Here is a 27,567-nt window from a genome sequence, read left to right on the forward strand (position 1 = left end):
CCCTCCTCTGTTAGCTTTCCCTACCCCTCTCTACAATACCCTCTTCCTTTCTAACGGAGTCCCTTTCCTCCCACTTCATTTGTTCCTTCACTTTTACCATTCCTCTCTCACTCAAAGCTACTACTGTTCCACTCTTAATCTTTCTCTTCCTCCCGCTAAACCTCATTTGCCCTTACTCCCATTTCCACCACATTTCTTTCTTTCTTTCTCTTTCCTCCCACTATTTCTCTCTCTCTCTCTCCTAGCCTTTTTCCTTGACCCTTATTCTGTCTCTCTCTCTCTCACCTCCACCACCATCATCACCACTACTGCTACAGCTGACATCAACAGTCTGACGTAAGAGACCCCGGACAGAGCTGCCTACCTCCAGCGAATCTACCCCGAATGGACCGGGTAGACCGAGGAGCCTTTATCTCAACACACCACTTTAACCCTGCCTCTGTAAGTACATCGACAGAAAAGGGAACAAAGCGACACCATTGCTTTGCTCTTTACTTTTTACACATATTTCACTCTCACTCACTCTCTCTCTCTCTCTCTCCTCCCGGAAGGAAACACTCCATCCTCTCTCTCCCTCCGTCTCTCACTCACTCACTCCCTCTCTCACTTCATCACTCTCTTTCGCCACACACATCACCACCCCCTTTCTCTCTTGCTTACTCCCTCTCTCCTATAACATACCCTCTCTCTTTCTCTCCCTCCCTCCCTCTCTTCCTCTCTGTCCAGCCAAAACACAAACCAGTTGTGTACAGTAGAAACATGAACCAGTTTCATATGAAGTAGCAGCTAAACCTCCCTCAGCTCAGAGACCCTGCCGTCTTGAAAAAGAAGGACCATTAGTTAATGTAGTGTTGGATATAGAAAAAGACGAGGTGGTCACGGCTGGAAGTCGCAGCACAGCTGGGGCTACACAACATTATCCTTGTATATTTCACATGTACACATCGCACGCCTTTCAGATGTCCACTGTCTCGGCCTGCTAGAAATAGCAGCCAAATCTCTGTTTTATTTTTAAAAAGGACACACGAAATACTATAGTCTATAATACTGTCTTAAGAATAAATGATGTGGTCATGGCTGGACCTCTTTTGAACATAAATATGCTTGTTTAGGACCAGCCAAGAACTACACATTGTATACAAGGTAGGCGCATCTATGTGGTCGTCCGGCCTGCTAGAGACTGCAGCCAAATCTACTTCATATCACACGCTGTCGTTCTGGTCATGGATTGAACTGTTTAAAAAAGGTGGGACGGTCATAGCTGAAATACTTTCCCGAATATAGATCAACAGTGACATATTTACATTGGCTGTTGTTGTAACAGACCTTCCTTCCTTTTCAAGTGAAATTTGGCTGTTATTTCTAGCAGATCGACCTCGTAGCTTCTGTGTCTCTTGTTGTTCCTGTGTGAACACCCCTCCCCCCTCTCTCTCCTTTTTCTACTTCAACACATTTCATTATTGAGGGTGGCGACTGCTAGATACACCTCCTACCACAATCTATCTCTACCTCTTCCCACCACCCACTCTACTCCCTATAGTATTGGACTGCGACACACAGACAGACAAGGTGGTGGTCATTTGTCAATTGTCACCGTCGTCGTCGTAGTGGTTGTTGTTGTTGTTGTTGTTGAGTGATTGGTTTGTTTATTTATTTCTATCCCCATCGATGAACGTCGTTGTCTGCTCAGGGCTAATTACGGGATGAAGAGAGCGACAAGGGAGTGTTCACGACAAGCTGCAGAACAAATATAGCAGGGACTTTGGAAACTCTCCACCACACACAACGGTGGTATTTTCTGCATGAATGTAAGACATGCAATACTGGTCTTCGGCTTGTTTCGGTCATTAAAGTGCGGCCATGTTGGGGCACCGCCTGGAAGGATTTCGATCCCAGAACTTGTTGTTAGAAGTTCAGAGCCTGGTTCTTATTCTATCGGCCTCTTTTGCCAAACTGCTACGTTACCGGATGTAAACACACCAACATTGGTTGTCAAGCAGCATCGGGAGACAAACGCACATGCACACACAAACACACACACACACACACACATATATATACCCCATCATCATTATATATGTGTGTGTGTGTGTATATGTATATATATATATATGTATATATATATATATATATATATATATATTATATATATATATATATATATATATATATATATATATGTACATATATATATATGTATATGTATGTGTATATATGTATATATATATGTAAGCGCAGGAGTGGCTGTGTGGTAAGTAGCTTGCTTACCAACCACATGGTTCCGGGTTCAGTCCCATTGCGTGGCACCTCGGGCTGACCAAAACCTTGTGAGTGGATTTGGTAGGCGGAAATTGAAAGAAGCCCATCGTATATATGTATATATATATATGTGTGTTTGTCCCTCCCAACATCGCTTGACAACCGATGCTGGTGTGTTTACGTCCCCATAACTTAACAGTTCGGCAAACGAGACCAATAGAATAAGTACTAAGTTTACAGAGAATAAGTCCTGGGGCCAATTTGCTCAACTAAAGGCAGTGCTCCAGCATGGCCACAGTCAAATAACTGAAACGAGTAAAAGAGTCTATATATATATTAGTGTTATGACTTTTTGATTTTTTTTTAGAAGTAAATTTCCTGTATCAGTGTTTCAATTCAGTTTGAGTATATGTGTGTGTATGTAAAAGGGAGGTATGTGTGTGTGTGTGTGTGTGTGTGAGTGTGCAATGGAAATGGGATGGTGAACGTTCAACACTGAAAAGAAAAATCAAACAGCGTTTCAACTCTGAGTATATGTGTATGCATGTAGAAGGGAAGTATATGAGTGTTTGTATCTGTGATTATTATGTCCCTTATTTGGTTAACCTCCAGTTTCTGACCCAGGCAAAAAAAAAAAAAATGAAAAAGAAATAGTGTAAAACTACATGTAGTAAATGAATATGCAAAAAAAAAATGTGCACTGGCGAATGGAGGTGGAGGGGGGAGACGACTCAGGAAAATTCACATCTGGAATGTTCTGAGTCTTCTCTCCACTTCCCCATTCGTCAGCGCAATTTTTTTTCTTCATATTCATTTACTACACGTTATTTTACACCTAGTATACTATATTTTTTTCAATTTTTGTGACGGTGGGTGGGGTTTGGACTCTTATTTTGTACCTCATCTTTATATATAAAAGTGAAGTTGTGTGTCTATCTCCTACGATTTAGATTCCTAACTACTCCCACATTTTGCGGTGCAGTGTAACCAAAACCGGGTATCTTATAGTCGTGATTCATATCGACCCCTTCTGTGTATTAGCGTGCGTCTACGATGAGTCTACGATTTAAAAAAAATTTACCATAATTTTTTTCCCATTTTTAATGCATTTTTTTGCTATTATATAAGAGAAGTAACTCTCTAAAAATGTATTCTTAAATCTCAGAACGTAAAAAGCTGCAGTAATCCCCCCCCCCCTTGTGGTTAGCCATATTGAGATGGCAATTATACTTTACATCTCTAAAAATGCTTATACAGTTATTTCCCTTACAAACCCGAGCAACACCGGGCGATACTGCTAGTTTATATATAAAATACTACAATTCACCATCATTTTTTATGGCACAGGGTCAGCTAGTTTACTTATAAAACCACTCTCTTTCTTATTCTCTCTCTTTTTCTCTGTCCTTTTCTCCCTGTTTCCAGTCTTTATTATTATTATTATTATTATTATTATTATTATTATTATTATTTCTTCTGGCTCTTCACATTCTGAGTTCAATTTTCACTGAGGTCGACTTTGTATTTCATTCTTTGAGAGTCAATAAAACAGAATACTAGTCATGTACTGAGGTCTATTTAATTGACTAACCCTGCCCCTCAAAATTCTAACCTTCTGCCAAAATCATAAATTGTTGTTGTTGTTGTTATTATTATCATATCAAGATGAACAGTGCATGACCTTGCAGGTGAGGCCCAGTTAGAATTTTCTTCAGGTTGAGTAGCCCATCCCATCCAAAAGGTCCCTGAATAAGGGTTGTTTAAGGATGTTGAACTAAACACCCATGTTTCCAGCGGTGAATTATTCAACCCCCAAAGAATCCCTCTCAACACATGGCTATGATGCTCTCCCACTACTTCTGCTCATGATCAGAAATGCACATATTGTCAGCCAAGGGACATGCTCAACTGGTTAAGGTCAAACAACTGACAAGCAAATCTGTGGTGTTGAGCAGAATATTTGCTGTAGTCCCATCTTTTACACCAAGACAAAACAATGTACATGTAAATACTTCCGATCAGTTAAGATCTGAAGCCATAAGAACCTCTGCCTGGTACTGCATCAGGGCATGCAACTGCACTGGTATGGTCATGTGATGCATATGGACGAGGACAGCTGTGTAAAGAAGTGCTGATCTCTAACTGTGGAGGGAACCTGTGGTAGAAGTAGACCCAGGAAGACCTGGGATGAGGTGGTGATGCATGATCTTTGAACTTTGAAACTCACAGAGACAATGACTAGTGACCGAGACCTTTGGCGATGGGCTCTGCTTAAGAGGACCCATCAAGCCTCTTTTGAGTGTTGGGCCTCACAGAGGCAATGACCAAGACCTTTGGCATTATGTTGTGCTTGGGAAGAAGACCCCTCAAGCCGAGTAAAATCAGTCATGGCAGATACTGGTGTCGCACAAATGGCACCTGTGCCAGTGGCATGTAAAAGTACCCATTATGCTCTCAGTGGTTGGCGTTAGGAAGGGCATCCAGCTGTAGAAAACCATGCCAAAACAGACTGGAGCCTGGCACAGCCTTCCAGCATGCCAGCCCAGTCAAACTGTCCAACCCATGCCAGCATGGGCAACAGACATTAGATGATGATGATGATGATGATTATATTACTTCTCATGGCTCTCAGTCTTCCTTGCTCTGGTTGATTCTGTGATTTTTACTCACTGTTCCCAGGGCTCCAACAATTATTGGTACCACTGCCACCTTTTTCATCGACCACAACTGCTTAACCTCCCAAGCTAACCTCTCATATCTATCGACTTTTCTTTCTTCCTTATCACATACCTTCTTGTCAGCTGGGTATGCTATATCTATGATCCAGCATAGTTTGCTTTCTTTCTTAATTAAGACATGTCTGGCTTCCTATTCTCTATCTCATGTTCGCACTGAATCATAAAATCCCACAGGATCTTTGCATTTCCATTTTCAACGATGCCTTCAGGTTTGTGGTCGTACCAATTTTTTGCTCTGTCAAGTCCATACTTGTTGCAGAGTGTCCAATGGACAAGCCTGGCTATATTGTCATGGCATCTCTTATATTCTCTCTGGGCTAGTGGTGTACATTGGCTGGTAATATTAAATACGGTTTCACCATTTTATCCACAGATTCTGCACTTATCACTTTCGGATGTGTTGTCTATTCTGTATTTTATGTAGTTTGTTCTTAGTGCTTGCTCTTGGGCAGCACAGATTAGAGCCTACGTTTCCGGTTTTAAATCACTTTTAGTCTTACCCAGCCATCTTTTTTCTCTGTTTTATTATTATTATTATTATTATTATATTATTATTATTATTATTATTATTATTATTACTATTATTATTACTATTACTACTACTGGTCTGTTGTATCTTTTATCAGGTGTTCCACCTCCCTGTCAGAGCTGATAAAAGACCACAGCTATCCACAATCCATGCTACAGGAACATATCAACTTTTCCAGTCTTGATATTCAGATTAAACTGTTTCTATTCCATAGACATATTCTACATTCTGCAAGGAATCTTTTGTCGGCAGAAAATCCAGGATACTTTCATTATAACCAAACTCTGTCTGTTTAATGCTGTCACTTTGAAGAACTTTAACAATGGAGAAAACCTTCCGGCAAAAACTCCTTGCCAAATACAGTAATCTGAATAACAGAAATGGGAAAAAGTTCTCCTTTCTCAAGAACTTCTCCTCCAATTCTTCTGAAAGTGCTCCTAAAAAGTTCTCCTTTCTTAAGAGTCCTTCTACAAATTCTTCTGAAAATCCTACAAAAAATGCCAGAGAAAGCAAAGTAACTTTGCAACGGGCTTTTTTTTGTGACATCTGTGACAAATCTTTCTCTCGAAGTAGTTATTACAGCTGGCATAAAATGAACCATTCTCTTGGCGAACCGGTGCCAAAAATATCACTGAGCAAAAGAAAACAAAAACTCTGTACGACCCACAAATGTGATATCTGTGAGAAAGTCTTCTCTAGGTTTGAGTATTTACGACTTCACCGACTGAGCCATGTTGAGGAGAAACCATTTTCTTGTGAGACTTGTGGACAGTCCTTCATACAAGCTAGTCTGCTAAGAAACCATGAGAAAACTCATGCTGATGGCAAAATCTATAAATGTGAAGTTTGTGAAAAAGAATTTTCTAAGAGTTGTGATCTAAAACGCCATCTCAGTGTCCACCTGAGTGTGAAGCCATTTAAGTGTGAGATTTGCTCTCGCAATTTCTCAAGGAACGACTATTTGAAATCTCACATGCTGAGTCACACAGGCAGCACCCCATTCAAATGTAAAACTTGTGGGAAAGGATTTGTCCGACGGTTTGCTTTAGAAAACCATGCAAGGACACACACAGGGGAAAAGCCCTACGTCTGTAGCATTTGTGGGAAAACTTTCTCTCAAAAATCAGGCTGGATGTCACACTCAAAGAACCATATTGACAAAAAGGCTTTTGTATGTCGAGTTTGTGGGAAAGGGTTCACACAGATGTACTCGTTGAAAAGGCATGAACGCACGCATGCTGACAAAAAACCTTACAGTTGTGAATATTGTCAGAAAGAGTTCTCACAGAGTGGACAGCTAAAGTCCCACCTGGCCATTCATACAGGAATCAAACCATTCAAATGCGAAGTGTGTGGTAAAAATTTTGCCCAAAAATCCATCTTGACAAAACATGAGCGGATTCATGCTGAAATTAAACCGTACAGTTGTGAGGTGTGTGGCAAAGGGTTCACACAGAACTTCACCTTACAGATACACCTGAGGAACCATACAGGTGAGAAACCTTTCTCCTGTACTTATTGTGATAAAGTGTTCTCCCGTAAAGACAGTTTAAATAATCACATCAAGAACCATACAGGTGAGAAAGATTTCTGCTGCCGATATTGTGATTCTGCTTTCACAAAAAGTTCCACGTTGAAGCGACATGAGATGACCCATACCGGGGAACGACCTTATGTTTGCCAAATTTGTTCCAAGGCTTTTGCAAAGCCAAGCGATCTCAACCGTCACATGATTACACACACTGGCGCCAAACCCTATACCTGTAATATATGCGGGAAGGCATTCTCTCGTAATGAGCACCTCAAAAAACATGAAACTACTCACTCGCTCACTTACCAACCATGGCTACTCTAACTGACCTCAGTCCACCTCTTCCCAACCCAATCACTTCCACATATTTGAACGAAATTCTCACCTTTGACCTCTCTTTCAACTACAGTCTGTCAGATGACTTCAAAAACTTTCCATTTTCTTCCCTCCAACACTTGCTGACACAGGTAGTTCACACCTAGTATTTATACAGTAATAGTGGCATTTAGATCGATGTGATACTCCTCCCTGCTTTACTCTGAGTTTCAGGACAACACAGACAGGATCCAGTTGGATCTTATTTTAGTAATCCGTCCCTTCTATATAATTACAGCACCCAAACACACAAAGGGACCTGTCTTTGTTAGGGTTGACTCCCACTGGAAAAAGACACACAGGCAGACAATGAAAGATAAACACAACCATTAAGGTAACTGAAGCTGCTAGAAATAGCAGCTGAATCTCCCCCCATAATACACCTTACAGTCTGAATATAAGATGACCAGAAGGTTTGTTTATCAACAATCTTTTGGACCAAGGCTGACCTGTAAGCTAAACAATAACAACAACAACAACAGCATGTCCTCATTAATATCTTAACGACTCTTTCATAAACACTTCTCATCCAGCTGCTGTTATGCTTTCCCCGTATTTCTTGAAAGCCATTTTCCCTATTGATTTCAACCAGACATTAAGAGTTCTTCATCTCCTCACGTAAACGACACCTGGGAGGGGTTTGAGTGAGTGCGAAATAAAGTAACAGACCAAGTGGATTCCTGTGATGATGATGATGATGATGATGATGAGGTCGAGGGTGGGCTTTGTTAACGGATATTCTAAGTCACCAGGAACATGTCAATGGTTGCTGTTAAAAGCTTTTCAAGTTGAAGGATTCAGTACCACCTGGCTATTTCACGTAAACCTGCCATCTTCTGTGGGGACTTAACATGTATAATTTTCTCATGTGTCAACTACACACACACACACACACACAGTGATATGAATGTACAATCAGCACACAATATATATATATATCTATATATATATATCTATATATATATATATATATATAATATATATATATATATATATAATATAAATAAATAAATATATTAATAATATATATATATAAATAAATATATATATATAAATAATATATATATATAAATAAATATATATATATTAATAATATATATATATAAATAAATATATATATAATATAAATAAATATATATATAATAATATATATATATAAATAAATATATATATATATAAATAAATATATATATAATAATATATATATATATAAATAAATATATTAATAATATATAAATAAATATATTAATAATATATATATATATATATATATAAATATATATATATATAAATAATATATTAATAATATATATATATATATATAAATATATATATAATATATATATATATATAAATAAATATATAAATAATATATAAATAAATAAATATATATATATATAAATAAATATATTAATAATATATATATATAAATAAATATATATATATTAATAATATATATATATAAATAAATATATATATATAATAAATATATATATATTAATAATATATATATATAAATAAATATATATATATAAATAAATATATATATATGAATATATATATATATATAAATAAATATATTAATAATATATAAATAAATATATTAATAATATATATATACATATATATATATGAATATATATATATATAAATAAATAAATATATATATATATAATATATATATATAAATATATATATATATATATAAATAAATATATAAATAATATATAAATAAATAAATATATATATATATATAATAAATATATTAATAATATATATATATAGATATATGCATTATTTACATTTGATGGATATTTGTCCTCATCTTGTTTGTTGTCAACACAACGTTTCAGCTGATATACCCTCCAGCCTTCATCAGGTGTCTTGGGGAAATTTCGAACCTGGGTTCTCATTCCTCGGGAATGAGGGTATATCAGCCAAAATGTTATGTTAACAACAAACAAGATGAAGTCAAATAGCTGTCAAATGTAAACAATGTACATAAATCCTCATCTCTTAAATACAGAACTGTATAAATATATGGGCATATCATATATTTTTTATGTGTGTGTGTATGAAAAGCATTTTCATATTGGGAAGAGTAACGGAAGAACATTATATTGTTGTGGTAAGTGAAGTTTCCGATGTTTCGGACAAGAGCAGCATCTTTCAGTGTTCAGATGATTGGAGAGCAAAAATAGAGACAGCAGAGTTTTACCTCCTCAGTAATAAAGGGGTGGCACCACCACTCAGGAGTGTGTGTGTGCATATGTTTACGTGTATGTGTGCAGATATATATATACATATACCGGAGTAAACACATAAATGTGAAACATGATGGAAAAAAGAGCACTCAAATACCAGGAGTAGAGTAATATGCTTTATTTAAAGCAGCAGAAAATTCAACAAAACCTGTTACTCTTCCTTTCAGCTGCACTACGTCCGATGAACGGCAACGGGAAACTCAGAGTAACAGGTTTTGTTGAATTTTCTGCTGCTTTTAAATAAAGTATATATATATATATATATATACACCCACACATACATATATATCTATATTTTACATATACATACATATATATATATAATATAAATAATATATATATATGCATACATACATATGTATAAGTACATACATCTATACATATATATATATATTTTTATATATTTATATATATCAATCATATATATATATATATATATATATATATATATGTGTGTGTGTGTATGTATGTATATATATATGCATATGTGGGCACAGGACATCACAAAACGTGTACAACAAAAAAGTATGAAGCACGAGTGTGTGTGTGTGTATAAATATATTATCTTTTTTTACATCTGCTTTCAAAGCTGGTATGAGTTGGATGATTGAACAGGATCCAATGAGTCAGAAGATGATGTCTTGTTCCAATCTCTTAGTTTTAAGATCGTTTCTACTGCCGAATGCCCTTCCTGACGCCAATTGCTTTGCAGTGAGGTTGTGAGGTTGCCTTGTACCTTGCAAGACTTAACGAGATGTTGAGATGTTAATGCATGACAGGAGATGTAGGGACAGTTTTGTTGTGGGAGAGATTCATGGCTACTTATGTATTTGCTATGTGTTGATGGGTTAGGCTGGAGCGGGGCCACAAAAAGGGATAAATATGGTGGCGGTGAGATGTTAGAACCTATCTTCATGGTAAGATGTCCTAGAAGGGGAATAGAAGAGCATGTGGAGATAGAAGAATCAGCATGGATGGGCAAGGTGGCACGAAGAGAGGGTGAGGGTTGAATATAAGCATGGAATGGAGGTGGTCAGATGTAGATATGGGGTGAATGGTCAAAAGAGGTAGGGCTGGTCAGCAGATGTTATGAGTGTGGGTGCAATGATAAGAATGAGGGGTGGATGCCAGTTGGACGTAGTGCAGGCGAAAGGAAGTGGTGAGTGGCAGTACATAAATGGTGACACCAGATGGTTTGTAAGATCAGGTTCTAAAGTAATCGCTTACGTCACAATCAGATCCCTGTATTTCTTGCTCCTGTTGCCCTGACCATTCCCTTTTACTCCTTCACTCTTTACAAGGCTATATCCCTCCACCCTTTACTGTCCATAACGTTCAACACTCACCTAAAGGTCCAGTATATAGACACATAGTCTATAGTGACCAGCTGTTGGACCTACTGCGACCAATCTTCACCCTACAAATAAATAAACTGCTTGACTCGCTTGAAATAGCAGACAATTCGCACTCTACTCTTTTCACAAACAGGAAGAACAACATGATAACAAAAACCCTACATACATTGTCGTCATAGAGATGGTATGGTCAGAGCTGGAGTGTCGATGATCATGGAAGTAAACAACAATAATTTAACTGACATACTCATGTTGTTATTGTTGTTGTTGTTGCCAGAATGAGTTTCCTTCCAACTTAAGATGTTTTCATCTGTCGTTTGTTGTCCATCTGGTGACTCAACATCAGGTCTACTAAATCTACACTGTCTGTACTGTTGATACACTACATCTACACTGTTTCTACACTGTAAGTGTCCCGTTTGTGAACTGTCGATTCCACTGTCTCAAAAGTGATATTCTTTCCCTTTTGTATGTGACACACACACATGAAATGAAATGAATAAACCTGTTTAAGCAGCCAAAGTTGTTGTTGTTCTTGTGGCACCTGTCCCTTCCACAGGGTAACACACCTCAGACCAGCTGTTGGTACCTGACACCCTCCTCTTCTTGATGTATTGGAACTCTGGGATAACAGTTGATACCCCAAGGTAATTGTACAGTATGGTAAGTATTGGAACACCCTGGAAGCTCTCTTAGAACATAATCAGGAATGGTGGTTCACAAGAATAATTGTTGGTACACTGGACATTTTTGTTTTCAGTTTTGAAAAACAAAAGAAAGAAATAAAAAAATATTATCAAACAAAAATCGGTCGTTAAGGATGCAGATTTAATGAATTTTATTTTTTACAATGTTTGACTTAATTTCATTTCTCACCATCATTAAATGAGGAATGTCTGAGTATTGAGTTTAATTTTAATCAAACTCGGTGACTGGCATTCGTTGCTAGTGGAGCGCTAAGAGTACCATACTAGTGAGATTGTTGCCAGAGCAACAAGCTGGCCTTCATGCAGATGGCACGTTAAGCACACCATTCAAGCGTGATCATTACCGCATCGCCTTACTAGCACTTGTGTTGGTGGCACATGAAACATTTGAGCAAGGTCATCGCCAGTGCCGTTGGACTGGCTCTTGTGCAGGTGGCACATAATAAGCACCATTTGGGCATGGCCGTTGCCAGTACCACTAAACTAGCCTTCGTGCCGGTGGCACATAAAAGCACCCACTACACTCTCGGAGTGGTTGGCGTTAGGAAGGGCATCCAGCTGTAGAAACTCTGCCAAATCAGAGTGGAGTCTGGTTCGCCAGACCTCAGTCAAATCGTCCAACCCATGCCAGCATGGAAAGCGGATGTTAAATGAGGATGAGGATGTAATCTGTTGTCAGCTGCTTCAGTTTAGTCTCATGGTTGATATCACTCTACACCAGAAGCAGTGTGACTGACTCAACATCTTGCTTTCTCTCTACCAACATATCTCTTCCTCTCAGTTCATCTTTGGGTCACGAGGAGTTTTGTTGGTCTCTCACTCAACTGTGCCCCACACATAATAATCAAGGAGGGCTGATGTGGTTGCAGAAATTGTCTGACAGCCATGACTGGGTTCTCCTTCTTGCATGGCATGGTGCAGAGTCCTGTTGCCAGTCATAGAATCTTCAAGCAGCCATCCTCTTGGCCCAGGGTAGCTCTACCTCCTCCAGGCATTTGATGTAGGCCTCCATGTTGAGTTTGAGGCCATGTGGAAAGATGAATGGAGGCATAATGTCATCATCACTAGTGATTACTCCAAACACCATGGCGTTGACTGAATGTTTGATTTTTAGTTCTCTCAGTACATGGCAAGTCCTCACTTTGGCACCCAAACACTCTGAAATGTTCATATTGGAGCTTCTGGCGCAAATGCCAAAGCAGTACAGCATGTAATTTTCAAATTTCTGTCAATGAATTGTGTCATGGTGCTGTTTTTCACACAGACAGTGCCCAGCTGACCCTACTATACTGTGTAGTTGACAAAATCAAGAACAACTAATGCACATGTGCAAAATTAAAAATATAAAATGGCTACAGTTTACCCATCTCACTCTGTATATTTATATATATATATAAATCATATATATCCTCATCCTCGTCATCTAAGGTTAATTTTTCATGCTGTCATGAGTTAGACGGTTTTACAGAAGCTACCAAGCTGGAGGGCTGCACCAGGCTTCTGTTGTCTGCTTTGGCATGGTTTCTATGACTGGATGCTTTTCCTAATGCCAACCAATTTACAAAGAGTCCTGGATGCCTTTCACGTGGCACCAGCACAGGTACCGTTTACATGGCTGAAGTGATAAATCACAGGACTCAATATAAATGCTAAGTATTCTTTAACAAATTTTAACCAAAAGGCTCCAATTTCTCGTACTCAAAATTCGGGTTTTCTTTTGAAATACCCCCTGTCTGAATATTTTTTGAAATATGAAATGAAAGCTTGAAGAACATTAGGATAAGCATTTTCCTTAAAACTTTCCTTTTATACTTCAAAAAAATATTCTGACAAAAGATACTTCAAAAGAATATCAGGCTTGGTTTACCAACGGATGATTGGAAACGAGCAATTCTGACCACAAGAAATCAAAACCTTTTAATTATAATGGATTATTTTTATGTATATATCACCTGGCTCTTGGCATCTACACTATTTTATATTGTTATACACTACTCTCAATTCTTTCTAGATTTTGCCTTTCGTTTCCTCTGGACCTGAATTGTTTAACTAAATCATCTTCCCATCATCGCAAATACCTTCTGAGTGGTCTTTTCCAGTCTTTTGGATCCTGCACAGCTCCATCTGTTGACTTGCAATGGATTTGGCACAGCAGCACTTTGACTTTGTGTTGGTATTCTGCCCAATTCTTGAATCACTTCATTTCAGTTTTACTCTTGCAATGATATTCTTAGCACGAATCTTCCTATGGCCCTTTGCATTCTATCCAATCGATGTTCTTCTTTCTTCAGATTAGCCCACATCTTCAATAGTGAGGATAGAATGATGCCATCAAAGAGATTATCACAGAGGGCCTTGTCCAACTTTGCTTTTAATATGTGATAATCTTTTTGATGGCATCATTCCACCCTCACTATTGTAGATGTGGGCTACTCTGAAGAAGAAAGAACATCGATTGGATAGAATGCCAAGGGCCATGGAAAGATTCATGCTAAGAATATCGTTGCAAGAGTATAACTGAAGGAGAGTGGTTGGTGTTAGGAAGGGCATCCAGCTGTAGAAACTCTGCCAGATCAGACTGGAGCCTGATGCAGCCTTCTGGCTTGCCAGACCCCAGTTGAACCGTCCAACCCATGCTAGCATGGAAAGCGGACGCTAAATGATGATGATGATAATATTATAAATGTAATAATTTCATAGTAGGCATGTATATGCAGAAAACATGTATTGGATCTCCTATCCATAATTCCTCAGATGAAGATTCAAAAATAGCACTATGTTTCTTTGATGAAATTGCCATTTATAGTTTATAGAATTTATTAGGAGTCTGTTGAGACGGAGGGATAAAAAAGTATCATGAGAACAGCAATAAAGTATTTTGGTTTTTGAGTTCAGAAAAGCACTTGGATCTTGTGACTGTTTTTAGAATGATTCTCCTGTTGGCAAAGCAAAGCCTGCAACATTTACTTCCAGTCAGATGTGGTCAACGTTGTTCCAGCAGGGTAAAGGCAAAACAAGCGTCACCCAATTTGATATTGGGGACTTTTTATCCATCTACACCAAATGGGTTGTTAGGGTACTTAATTTCACTAAGAAGTTTACCAATGACAGAGATATAGATGTAATAATTCATGTCAGAAAACCCAGCTTTTTAATGAAATTGCAGCCTGGATCAGACAAACAGATCCAGAAGATCGCTTCGTTGTGACTTTGTTTCTATGTTTTTATCCTTTTTATGAAACTAGGCTGGGTCCACTACACCATAAAAGACACTTCAAATGTTTCTCAGTTTCTTCAAGTATTTCACAGCTGCTAATGATGGGGATTATCTTGCCTTTGTCTTTATATACACAAGATGTATGAAGGGTGTGGAGCCCCTAAACAGCCACAAAATTTCTTGAAATAATAGTCAAATCTCCATATGGTGAAACTCTCTGCAATGGGTGTGGGGGATGACCTTTTTAACTGGTTGAAATCCTTCATCCTCAGCCGAAAGGAGGTAGTCACAGTTCTAGGACAGCACTCTACACCATATGAGATGTCATCGGGTGTACCACAGGGATCTGTCCTTGGTCCCCTCCTGTTTGTGGCATACATTAATGACATAGATACCAATTTAAAGAATGCCACAGTATTGAAATATGCAGACGACATCAAGCTGTACCTTGAAATCAAGAGGACTGATCCTGATGTCTACAACTCTTTCCTGCAATCAGACCTAGACACAATGCAGCAATGGATCACAGACTGGCAACAGAAACTGGCTGTGGACAAGTGTACCACCATGCATTTTGGGAGAAAAAACCCTGCGTCCACATACTCCCTCCACAACACTGATATCAAGAAATCCTCTTGCGAGCGTGACCTAGGCATCACTGTCAGCAGTGATTTGCGTTGGACAAAGCATATCTCTAAAATTGTCAAGAAGGCCGAGGGTGTCTTGGCATCACTCAGCAAGACTTTTGTTAGCCGCTCTCCAGCCATCTATTTAAAACTGTATACAGCTATGGTACGACCACACTTGGAATTCGCATCATCAGTTTGGAATCCCTATCTTGCTCAGAACATTGACCTCCTGGAATCTGTCCAGAGACGTGCAACCAAACGCATACCCTCCATCAGACACCTACCATATTCTGAGCGCCTTGTTTCCCTGGGCATGGATTCACTGAAGCTCCGGCGTCTGGCGACGGACTTGGTAAACACCCACAAGGTTATCAACCACCTCACCAACAACAACACTGAACACCTTTTTGATCTCCATGTGTCTAACACACGTGGACATGCCTACAAAGTCAGAAAACAACACAGCTCCCATGACTTTCGGAAACATTTTTTCACGCTCAGGGTTGCTGAAGCGTGGAATAAACTGCCTGCATCAGTTGTTGACTGCCATGACACTGCATCCTTTAAGGCCCTCATGCTTCCCGAAATCCGTCGAAACTACACCTGATTATATATACACTTTAGATGAGTTGTAGTGCACCTGAGCACTGTACACAATTATTATTATTATTATTATTATTATTATTATTATTATTATTATTATTATTATTATTAAATCACTTCTAACTATTTTACAAAACAATGAAACATACTGCCTTAACTCAGCATGGCATGGCACAACAGCAAGGGGCCTTAACTCAGCATGGCACAGCACAATGGGAAGGGGCCTTAACTTGGCACAGCACAACGGGAAGGACAAGCTTTAGCAAACTGCTTTAACTCAGCATGGCATGGCATGACAGAAAGGTGCCATAACTCAGTATGGCACAATAGGAAGGAGCCTTAACTTGGTACAGCATGGCATACCAGGAAGGATCAACAGGACAGCTTCTTCACCAGTGTGATCCAAGCACTGCAACTGATAGAAGTTTGTGGACAGTAAGAGGAACTGTGTTAAAAAATGAACTTCATTTAGTCACATTCCACGAGAGTGTTTTGTTCAACCTATGAACATTTCAGCTGATCATAATAATAAAAACTATTATTACACCTGCATTTGTTTTAATATTAACATTGAAAAAATTCACATTTTTTGTTAAAAGATTTGGACCTGGGTTTGCACCCCCCCCCAGGCAAATTTTGTTGCTGGGTCACTGGGTTCAGCTATACCTGTTATTTCCCATTATGAACTCAACTGAATTCCCTTCTCCTCTCTACAAATCCATTTTCTATTGACATCCATTACTCATTCTTACCACCAACCCCTGTTGGTGTCCATCTTTCATTCCACGCCACCCCCACTCATAACCTCTGGCCCCAGACACTTCTTATCAACACTTTTTTATACTCACCACATGAAACCAAACACTGTGCCACCCCCACTAACTAATACCACTATACTTCCGCTCTTTCCCACCTAGAGAGATAGATACACAGACAGAAAGATAGACAGACAGATAGATAGATAGATTGATTGATTGATAAATAGATAGATAGATAGATAGATTGATAAATAGATAGATAGATATGTTTCTTTATTAGCCACACAGGGCTGCACACAGATGGGACAAATTACAAGGTAGAGTTTTTCTTTTTGGGGATAAAAAAGGGGAGATAGATAGATAAATAGATAAATAGATTGATTGATAGATAAGAGGAGAGAGAAAAGACATTCATAAGCATGCATGGTATGACACCTACCTCTAATACAAACCGCCCCCCCCACACACACACACACTATTTAATGGAAACGATGCAGTCGGACAGCTAATGTCAGGTGATTGATCTGTGTTGAAGTCATGACCAGACCCCACCAGGCGACCATATGTTTTCATCTCAACTAAAGTTATTTCTCTCTTGTCTTTAGACTAATACCATGAAATGGTGCCATAAACACGTTCCTGGCATTTCACCACACTTAGAATAGAGATCTGTCCTACCACTTCTCACCCCACTACACTCAACCACCCTCTTCCCTGTACATGGTCACTTGGATTGCTAAAAATAGTGACTAAAATCCCCCAAATCACACGCATACACACACGCAAAAGAACTTAAGCCTAATTGTGAACATAGAACAAATAAAGACAGGTTGGTCATGGCTGGAATATATTTTTTCTTATATCTTTAACTTGTTTCAGTCATTAGAGTGTGGCCATGCTGGGGCAGCACCTTGAAGAATTTCTAGTCAAATTAATCAACTCCAGAACTTATTTTTATGCTTTTAAAATTGGTACTTATTCTATCAGTTAGTTTTGCCGAACTGCTAAGTCATGGGGGATGCAAACACACCAACACCAGTTGTCAAGTAGCATAGGGGACAAACACAGACACAAAGATATGTGCGCATACACACACACACACACACACATGGCAGACTTCTTTCAGTTTCCATCTACCAAATCCATTCCTGAAGCTTTGGTCAGCCCAAAGTTATATTAGGTCATCAAGTATGAAATTTGTTGTGAGAAATATGGTAAACTTTGACAACTGCTCATTTTGTGCCATTATTATATTTTGGCAATCTTTATTTTTTGTTAGAAAGCTGACACATCTATTTCTTTATTCTAACTCATTTTGTGCTTTATGAAGTATTTATAAATCATCTTTTACTATTTTTGTTTAGAGATGGGTAAGTCAGAAATTCATACAGTTTTGAAATATGAGTTCTTTCTTGGGAATACATTGTATTTATAAAACATTAGCAAACTTTTTTTGCTTTTCTACAAATTTCATACTTGAAACCCTAATAGTACATTTGCCCAGCGTACCATGCCGTGGGATTGAAACTGGAACCATGCTTGTGCCTTTAATCATAAGTCTATTCAGTCAGGCATAAATCTGGGACTTAAAACCAAAAACAAACCTACAGCCTTTAGTCTTCAGCCTTCAGCTCCTTTCACCTGGTACTCATAAAGCTCCCTCACACCATATATTTCTAATAAGGCCTAGAGGGGCTGACCCCTCGCACACCTCACACTTTTATAACTCAGCCCACTCTCTTGTCTCATCTCACTTATAATACAGACCTCTTCTCATTCCCCCTCTTCTCTCTTTCTCTCTCTCTCTCTCTCTCTCTCTCTCTATTTTCTTCCTCTATCTCTTCCAGAGAATATGTCATGCCTGGGAAAAGCTGTCTGTTCCCTCAGCCCCGCCCCTTACATTAACTCCAGCCCCACCTCGAATCCATTTCAATGCTGTGTGTGTGTCCATGTGTGCATCAGTCTTTATGCACGTATTTCTTTATGTATGTATGTGTGAGTCAATATATTTTTAAAAATTCTTTACAGTACGTGCATTTATGAATAGCAGGGTTGATACATAGATAGAGAGATAGATACATACATACATACATACACGCATGCACACACACACACACAACACACACACACACACACACACACACACATGTGGTTATAAGACTATATATATATAGGAACCAACAGTTGCTGACATACAACACTTCAGTTAAAATTCTTCAAGAACACAAGATGAAGCTTCTGCTAGTCGTTACCATTTCTCTCTTCATAGCCCTGGCTGTTGGCAGTAAGTATTATTAAATCTGTCTTCTAATCCTGCTGCTGCTGGTCTGCTTATCCTTTAATCTCTGCTGCTGCTGCAGCTGGACTCAGTCTCTAATTCCGTTACTTGTGACTCAGATGTAACTTTGCTGTATCTCTATATTGTAACATTATTGCAACTCTGTGATATCGCTTTTCTCCTCTAGGCACAAGGCCCGAAATTTTGGGGAAGGGGGCCAGTCAATTAGATCGACCCCAGTATGCAACTGGTACTTAATTTATCGACCCTGAAAGGATGAAAGGCAAAGTCAACCTCAGCGGTATTTGAACTCAGAAGGCGGCGAGCTGGCAGAAACGTTAGCACGCCAGGCGAAATGCTTAGTGGTATTTCGTTTGCTGTTACGTTGTGAGTTCAAATTCCGCCAAGGTCGACTTTGCCTTTCATCCTTTCGGGGTCGATAAATTAAGTACCAGTTATGCACTGGGGTCAATGTAATCGACTTAATACCTATGTCTGCCCTTGTTTGTCCCCTCTGTGTTTAGCCCCTTGTGGGTAATAAAGAAATAGGTTTTGAACTCAGAACGTAAACACAGATGAAATACTGCTAAGCATTTCGCCCGGCGTGCTAACGTTTCTGCCACCTCACCGCCTTTACTCCTATCTCTGGTGGAACTCTGTAGGAACTGTTATGGATATTTGCCATAATGCTAGACATGGACTCAGCGAGGATTCCAAGGGGTGGAGTGACAAGCAGGTCAGTGGTGGGGATGCTTCAGAAGTAGGGGTATGGGACAAGACAGCGCCAAAGAATAAAGGCTATTGAAGTAGTGATGAAAAGTCAGAGACAGGAGCTTGCCATAGTGGGGTGGGGGCCATGGATGGAATATGTCTGTTAGTGATTTGATGTCAATTTGTCAAGTGGCCCTCATCTGAATGTGAGTCACAATGTCTGTGTGTACATTGCAACAGAACCATCTCCCAGGTCTTTGCATACATGCATATGTGTGTGTGTATGTGTGCACATGCATGTGTGTGTGTGTGTGCATATATGTGTATGTGCATGTGTGTGTGTATAAAATGAGATGAAAAGGGAATTAACAAAGTCTTATGTGGGATTTGTCTTATAAAATATGCTAATTACTTTACTCACAGCTACACATGTATAATATTGTATATCTAAACAGCGATTCTCTCAGCAATATTTCACTGTCTACAGTAAAGTCTATGTTTTGCTAAAGAGGCCTAATACAATGGAAAGATGTCAAGGGTTGTCTCCCAATTAAGACACTACTAATGTTTCATCCAATACATTTTCCTGATGGTATAATTATTTTTAATTAGCTGTGTAAAGTGATTACACAAAGTATGGCCTCTTAACTGTTGTCTTTTTCTATTAATCTTCTTTTCTTTCTATTTTCAGCTCCTAATATTGATGACATTAAATGTAAGTTATTTCCTTGACATCGTTCAATATTCATAACAATACATATTGATTTCTAGCAATAACAAGTAGGGGTGGGGCCTCTGAAAGGGGTCTCAGGGAGTAGCATGTCCTTGCCTTCCTGAGCTAGTTTGCCACCACATTTCTTAAAAATCGTGGTAGAGGCCTTTGTCTCAGGACCACTCATGTCTAGAAACTGAGGTTGGGGGTTCTTTCCGTAGAAAATCCAGCTCTAAAAAAGCCTCATGATAGCAAAGGAGAATAGGCACCAGCCAGCCCAAAGGTTGGGGTGGGTTGCACCTGCCTACCTCGGTTGCTATGGCATTGAGGTAGATCCATCCACCCCCATTAACAGGCACAAAACCTGGATTTAAAACAATGGATGATGATGATGCTGAACACAAGATGGCAACCATGAAGAGGTGGGGGAAGTCATTTCTATTGATCTCTGGTAATATTGGTTCCAAATTTTGTTACAAGATCAGAAGTTTTGAGGGGAGGGGATAAGTTGATGAAATACCCCCCAGGGCTTGAGAGGTGCTTCTTATTTTATCAGCCCTGAAGGGATGAAAGACAAGGTTGACATTGGCAGAGTTTGAACTCAGAATGTAACGACAGACAAAAGGCCACAAAGCATTTGGCCCTGCATGCTAAAGATTTTGCCAGCTTGCTGCCCTCGTCTTTGGTAATATTAATTTCAAATTTTGGCACAGGGCCAGCAATTGTGGGGAAAAGTGAAAATCAATTACATCAACCGCAGTGCTCACTTGGTTCTTATTTTATCGACCCTCCCACCCAAGGATGAAAAGCAAGGTCGGAACATAAAGAAAGACAAAATGCTGCTAAATATTTTGCCTCGCATGGTAGCAATTCTCTTGGCTCACTGCCTTATGATCTCTGGTGATATTGGTTGATATTTTATTGACCTGGGGAGAATGAAAGATAAAGTTGACTTTAATGAGGATTGAACATGGAATCTGAACGACACATAATGCTATTCATTATCCTTAGTAAAATTTTACACTTTTACGGGTTTCAGTCATTGGACAGCAGCCATGCAAGAACACCACCATCAAGCATTCTGAGGTGTCATACATCAACCTCACTATAATGTATAGGTGGCTGAGTACTACTCAGACAATTGCTGTGCCCGTAATGTAATTCTCAGTGCAGAATCACCATTACACAGAACGTGACAAGGACGGACCTTGTTGTGTTACAGGTACAATGGTCATCAGGCACTTTTATTTTTATTAGTCTTTATTTAGTGAATGGCTAAGTTACACTCTCAGCTAAACAAATATATCTCCATCAGAACTATATTCCTTTGCTGCACCTACTTCTGTTTTCTTACATGCACTCACACACACACACACACACACATGTAATATATATGTACACATATATATATATATATATATATATGAAACGTATGTAGTTTTTTACTTATTATATATTGATCATTCATTTTTACGCTTTTTGAGATCTGGTTTTATGTTTTATAAAAATATATATTTTTTGTTATTTATGTTTTGGTTTATGTCTATCACTGTTTGAGTTGCATAATGGTGGTTTTACCTCTAATTCATATATATATATATATATATTGGGTCATCCCATAAATAATACGTTTTTCCTTATACTTCTTTTACTTTACAAAATTAAGAGAAACAAAGTTCTTTTTTAATCTAAAATATACTCTCCTTCATTTTCTACAATGCTCTCCCATCTATCTGCTAGACTTGCAGGGCCTCTCTTCCAAAATTCACTTGTCTGTGATAAAAAATACTCCTCCAGTTCTGTTCTGACCTTGTCTACAGAATTCATTTTCTTTCTGTCCAAATGATTTTGAGGACTGTGGAATAAATGATAATCAGATGGGGCAATATCTGGCGAATATGATGGGTGGGGGCATCGTTTCCCATTTAAACTGCTCCAGCCTTTGGACTGTCATCCTCGCTGCATGTAGCCAAGCAATATCTTGATGTAAGGACACCTTTCATCTTGAAACCTAAGATGTTCGTTTTTCTTCTAGCACTGACTTGAATGATTGGTTGAATGACCAAGCTTCTCTGCTATTTTCTCAACAGTTACAATGGGATTTTGTTCCACCAGGGTTTGAAGGACCTCCTCATCAAGCTCTACAGATCTGCCAGGACAAGGCTGTAGTTTTTGGCTTAGAATTTCTGGAACCACCATTGACACTGGCTAATGCTTATTGTCTGATCCCTATATACTCCATTAATATTCCTCACACTTTCCATTGCATTGTTGCCTTTATTGAACTCATAAAGCAAAATATGCCGAATATGCTCCTTTGTCACTTCCATTAAAGCTTTTGAAAAAATAACTGCACTCTTCAAAACTTGCACAAAGAATAAGTACAAAGTAAAATTACTACCTGCTTTTATAGCAACTTGATGCAGGTAGTTTATCCAGTCCCCCTCTGGCTTTTAGTTCATTCAGTTGAAAAAAAAAAACATTATTTATGGGATAACCCAATATATATAAATATATAGACACACACACACACACACACACACATACAGAGCAATATTCCTACTGACATCAGAGTATTTTTGTTATTTCAGTCGATATTGTTGGAGCTAAAACAGGTGAGTGATGGATTTCATCCATTTCCCATTGTTCTGTCAATGCGTTAATTACTTTCATCATCATCATCATCAGCATCATTGTCATCATGTAAAAACAAGAGATCAAGAGAGTATATTGCTTATCCAAGCCAAATTCCTGCTTTTGCAACTTGTGTTACACAGCATGCATATATGTGTGCATGTATATATATATATGTGTGTATGTATATATATTTATATATGTATGTATATTTATATATAACAAGAACGTAACAGATGATAACAAAAACATATGGACAGATGGACGATACAAAGATGGACAGTAAAACCAGGAAGAAACATTCATGGCTTTCTATTCATCAGTCAGGCTTCCAGTTATCACTACAGTTTCAGCCTGTTACACTTGAGACTGTTCAATATTGGTAGGCCCCAAAAATCCAAGCTAAGGGCATTCAATTTTTGGAAGAAAGTGAGCAAATATGTGTGACAACACGGACAAAAAAAAAAACAAGAAAACGGAGAAAATATTACACAATTACAATTACAAACAACAAGAATAACAACAGATATCTTTCGACTAAAAGGACAAGTTAAGTTAAGTTGGCGTGTGAAGTGGAAGCCTTACTGACGCAAGCAAAAGATAAAAGATGGAATTTTAATGGGAAGTTTTAATCTAAATCCCTTTAAAACAGAGAGTCTGTAGCATAAAAGCAAGGATAGTCTCAAGGAGTTTGGTATTAAAAGAATTTAACCAAAATTGGTTCTATTCCTTAAAAAGAATCTTGGCACACTTCCAGTTCTCCTTCATTTCATCTTCACTGAGCTGTGTCTTCTCCAATTCACCATTCCTACAATGGATTCTGTTGTCTTAGAAATCATTTTTCTGGCAATGTTTGTCCATTCCACTCTGTCATGAATTTTCCTGACCCAAATCCACAACCATAACCCCATTGCCTACTGTTTTGTTTCAAGTCCTGCTCAGAGACATATGATCAAAAGAATGCCAGCCATGACCATTCCATCATTAGATCTAGAAATATCCATGGCCCTACCTATTCCAATGTCTCTCTCAATCACTAGCTGAGCTACTGTGTAGTTGCTCAAAATGCTAGAAATAGCAGCCACCTCTCCCTCAAATCACACATATCACTACCATTTTAGAAAATGAATCATCAAATGTGATCCTGGATTCTTTGCACATAAGAAAAAGATAGGATGGTCACGTTTGGAATGCCTTTGATCATAGGTCTGCTCAAAAATGCATGACAGCTAACTGAAGCCTATATATGGCCACTCCACCATCCAGAAATAACAGCCAAATCCCTCTAATATTACACCCTACCATTCTTTAGAGTAGGAAGGAGCCATTGGATGATGTAATACTAGGTGAACTATGCCTGAAAAAAGACCGATGGGATGGTCACTGTGGGATTAACTTTGATCAGGACTGACCTGGGGCTAAGCTTTAATAGCAACTAACTGAACATGAGCCATATTAACTGAGTTATTATCCTTTATCCCTGTCTGGATTGTTCTGGAACAATTAGGGGGTGGGGGGAGAATCTCCCCCCCCACCACTCATTAGTTTTCTCATTAGATTAATGAATTCATTGATTACTTTGCAGCTGTGTCAAGTGGAGGGTCTGCTGAGAAACGAGCATTCAATGGTAAGTAGACACTACTAATACTACTACTTCTACTACTACTATTACTACTACTACTACTACTACTACTACTACTACTACTACTACCACCACCACCACTACCACCACCACCACCACCACCACCACCACTACTGCTGCTGCTGCGGCCACCACCACTATCACCCATACTACTACTACCGCCACCACCACCACCACCACCATTTGTACCTGGCCCTTCTCAGTTGACAGCATCATATGCCTTTGAAAGGTTGACAAAGACTAAAATGCTGCTCTCATCAATTCTCCTGCAGTTGGCAGGTAGCAATCACTATGACAACTGTCTCACAACCTTCTCTAAGGCCACACTGCTTCTGAGACAAGAGTCTTAGTTCCTTGTGTACAGTATTATGGGTCAACAAATGAAGATCTTTCTAGCAGACAACAGCAGAGATATAACCCCTCAGGGGTTGCCACAGCAATGAAAATCCTCTTTTCTTGTAAAGGTGGACGATTAGGCCATCCCTGAACTCTAGTGAGATGACTTCCTGGTACCACACTGAGTGGAAGAGTTAGGAAATATTTAAATCAAAGACCTCCAATCAAGTATATCTCAGCTGTAAGATGTCATATCCTGGGACCTTGGCACTTGATAGGGCTCCTGTTGCCTTTCTGAACTCATCACCAGTAGAAAGGTCAGAAGATGAATTGTTGGCCCCTGGTTGCAAGAAACAAGATATTGCAGCTCCATTGACACTGGCAGGACAGTTCAGCACACAGTAGAGATACTCAATCATCTATCAACAGTGCTAATCTGTTGGTGCTTAGTGGCAGAAATGATGGGGCATATGGGATGCAGACAGTCCCCAATGATAGAAAGGTGAGATGGAGGAGACTTGATATCTGTGGACCAGAGTTTAAAGTATGAATGAAGAATGACACCTTGCCAGTCGATGAGGTGGCCATATTTTCAATGGTGACTTGATATTTTCATTATAGCAGCAACAGTAATTCTGTGGGAGTTTCCTTAAAGCTCTGTTGAGGATTGTTGAGGGCTGAGCTATTTTCTGGCTCTACTTTCAATCCTTCTAGTTTTTGGTAATGTCAATATCAAGTGTTGTAAACGTTGTTATTGTTGTTGTTGTTATTGTTGTTGTTGTTCAACTTCTGTTCAACTCTGATCAGGCAGACTTACAAGGGGGTACCCAAAAGTAACCAGAAATGTTCTCTGTGGCGCAAACCCATTGTAGTTCCTTGCTCTCTGCAAGATGTAGAAAGTTGACAACTGAGGCATTAAAAGGCATCCCTTCACAAGAGTTCCAGGACTGCTTCGAACAGTGGAAAAAGCGTCTGGACCAATGCATGGCTTCAAATGGAGAATACTCTGAAGGCAATGAAAGTGTTGACATGTAAAAATATGTGAATAAAATGATATTACTAAATTCCAGTTTCTTTTGGGTACCCCCTCGGTTAAGCAAAATTATCTCACTTGTTCCAGCCTGGACCATCTCACTTTGTTTTATGTGTCCTTCCTTCTATTAAAGTGTCATTTGTAGAAGATTTAGCTATCATTTCTAGCCTGTCGAGTGACTGCTGTTGTTGTTGTTGTTGTTGTCACAACTGATGTTATCCTTCTAACAATGGCCCTTATCTCTTCCAGGAGGTCCATCCGAGGGAGGCAGTGGTAACGATTTAAAAGCTTTGGAGATGAAAGAGATGGAACTGAATTAACTGGCACCATTATTCTTGTTGTTCCTATCGCTATGAAGAAATGTTCAAGGAAACATGAAAATCCTGCAGACTTTCAGCCAAACATTTAAGAAACTTCCTCTAATATTCCTTCCCAGTTCTTGCAGTAATCTGGAAGATTCCAGATGTTGTCTACCTGGAAACTTTTAAACTTAATTTCCATGAAAATTCCATTTGTTGATGGCGGAACATTCTGGATGTTTCCAGTTTGATGTTGAAATAAAAAGAACAACCTTCATCAATAAAATCTAAATTCTAATGTCTCCATGTTTTACTCTTTATTTGTCTTATCGTATACCATTACAGAAATACATGTGGACCATGTAGACAATATCATAACACTGCTTTAGAGATATACATGTGGACAATGTTATAACTTTGTAAAGATACATGTGGCCATGTAGCCAAAAATCTATTTTATCTTGTAACCAATAGTATACCACAGTAACAACACATGTAGCCATGTTACCATGTGGCCAACCTAAGCAAAAGAACATGTAGGAAGGATAAGTGAGTTAGTTTGTTTATAAATGAATGGAAACTGAATGAGTAAATAAGAGTTAATAGACTTAATTTAAGAAATCAAGGGATTTCAAATATCAGCCACTTAGGTACTCTAGAACACACACACACACACATGTGCACAAACAGACTCACACACACAAACACACACATACACACACATGAACATGCACACACACACACGCACACATACAGACACACAAACACATACAAGTGAAAATTACTGTCATAGAAGCAATGTTCAAATTGAGTCTTCCATCCAAAATATGTCTGGCTGAGAGGAAATAATTCCATGCTCAGAAACGGGTGACAAGCAGGGCATCTGGCCATAGAAAGTCTTCTTCAACAAATTCCATTAACATAATGGTACAATGTTTGACAGTCCGATGTCAGAAT

The 27,567-nt window shown here is 38.7% G+C and overlaps 1 protein-coding gene across 5 annotated transcripts; it reads left to right on the top strand.

The window, feature by feature from the left end:
• Nucleotides 1-26,912, top strand: LOC115219261 (gastrula zinc finger protein XlCGF26.1-like). 5 transcript variants are annotated; one of them, XR_005002011.1, is made up of 5 exons: nt 305-441; nt 20,646-20,669; nt 23,258-23,281; nt 24,886-24,927; nt 26,561-26,912. XR_005002011.1 is itself a non-coding variant. In XM_029789442.2 (2 exons), the coding sequence occupies exon 2, from the start codon at nt 5,849-5,851 to the stop codon at nt 7,379-7,381; it is 1,533 nt and encodes a 510-aa protein (XP_029645302.1). In that variant the 5' UTR covers nt 1-441; nt 5,624-5,848; the 3' UTR covers nt 7,382-8,375. The 5 variants fall into 5 exon arrangements, 1 of the variants encoding a protein (XP_029645302.1); XR_003882297.2 differs by lacking the exon at nt 305-441 and adding an exon at nt 19,108-19,249 and having other exon boundaries at nt 26,561-26,908; XR_005002013.1 differs by lacking the exon at nt 24,886-24,927 and having other exon boundaries at nt 241-441.
• The last annotated feature ends 655 nt before the right edge of the window (nt 26,913-27,567 follow it).

Source organism: Octopus sinensis, linkage group LG14 (assembly GCF_006345805.1).
Source record: "Octopus sinensis linkage group LG14, ASM634580v1, whole genome shotgun sequence".
In the NCBI taxonomy this organism is placed as follows: Eukaryota; Metazoa; Mollusca; class Cephalopoda; order Octopoda; family Octopodidae; genus Octopus; species Octopus sinensis.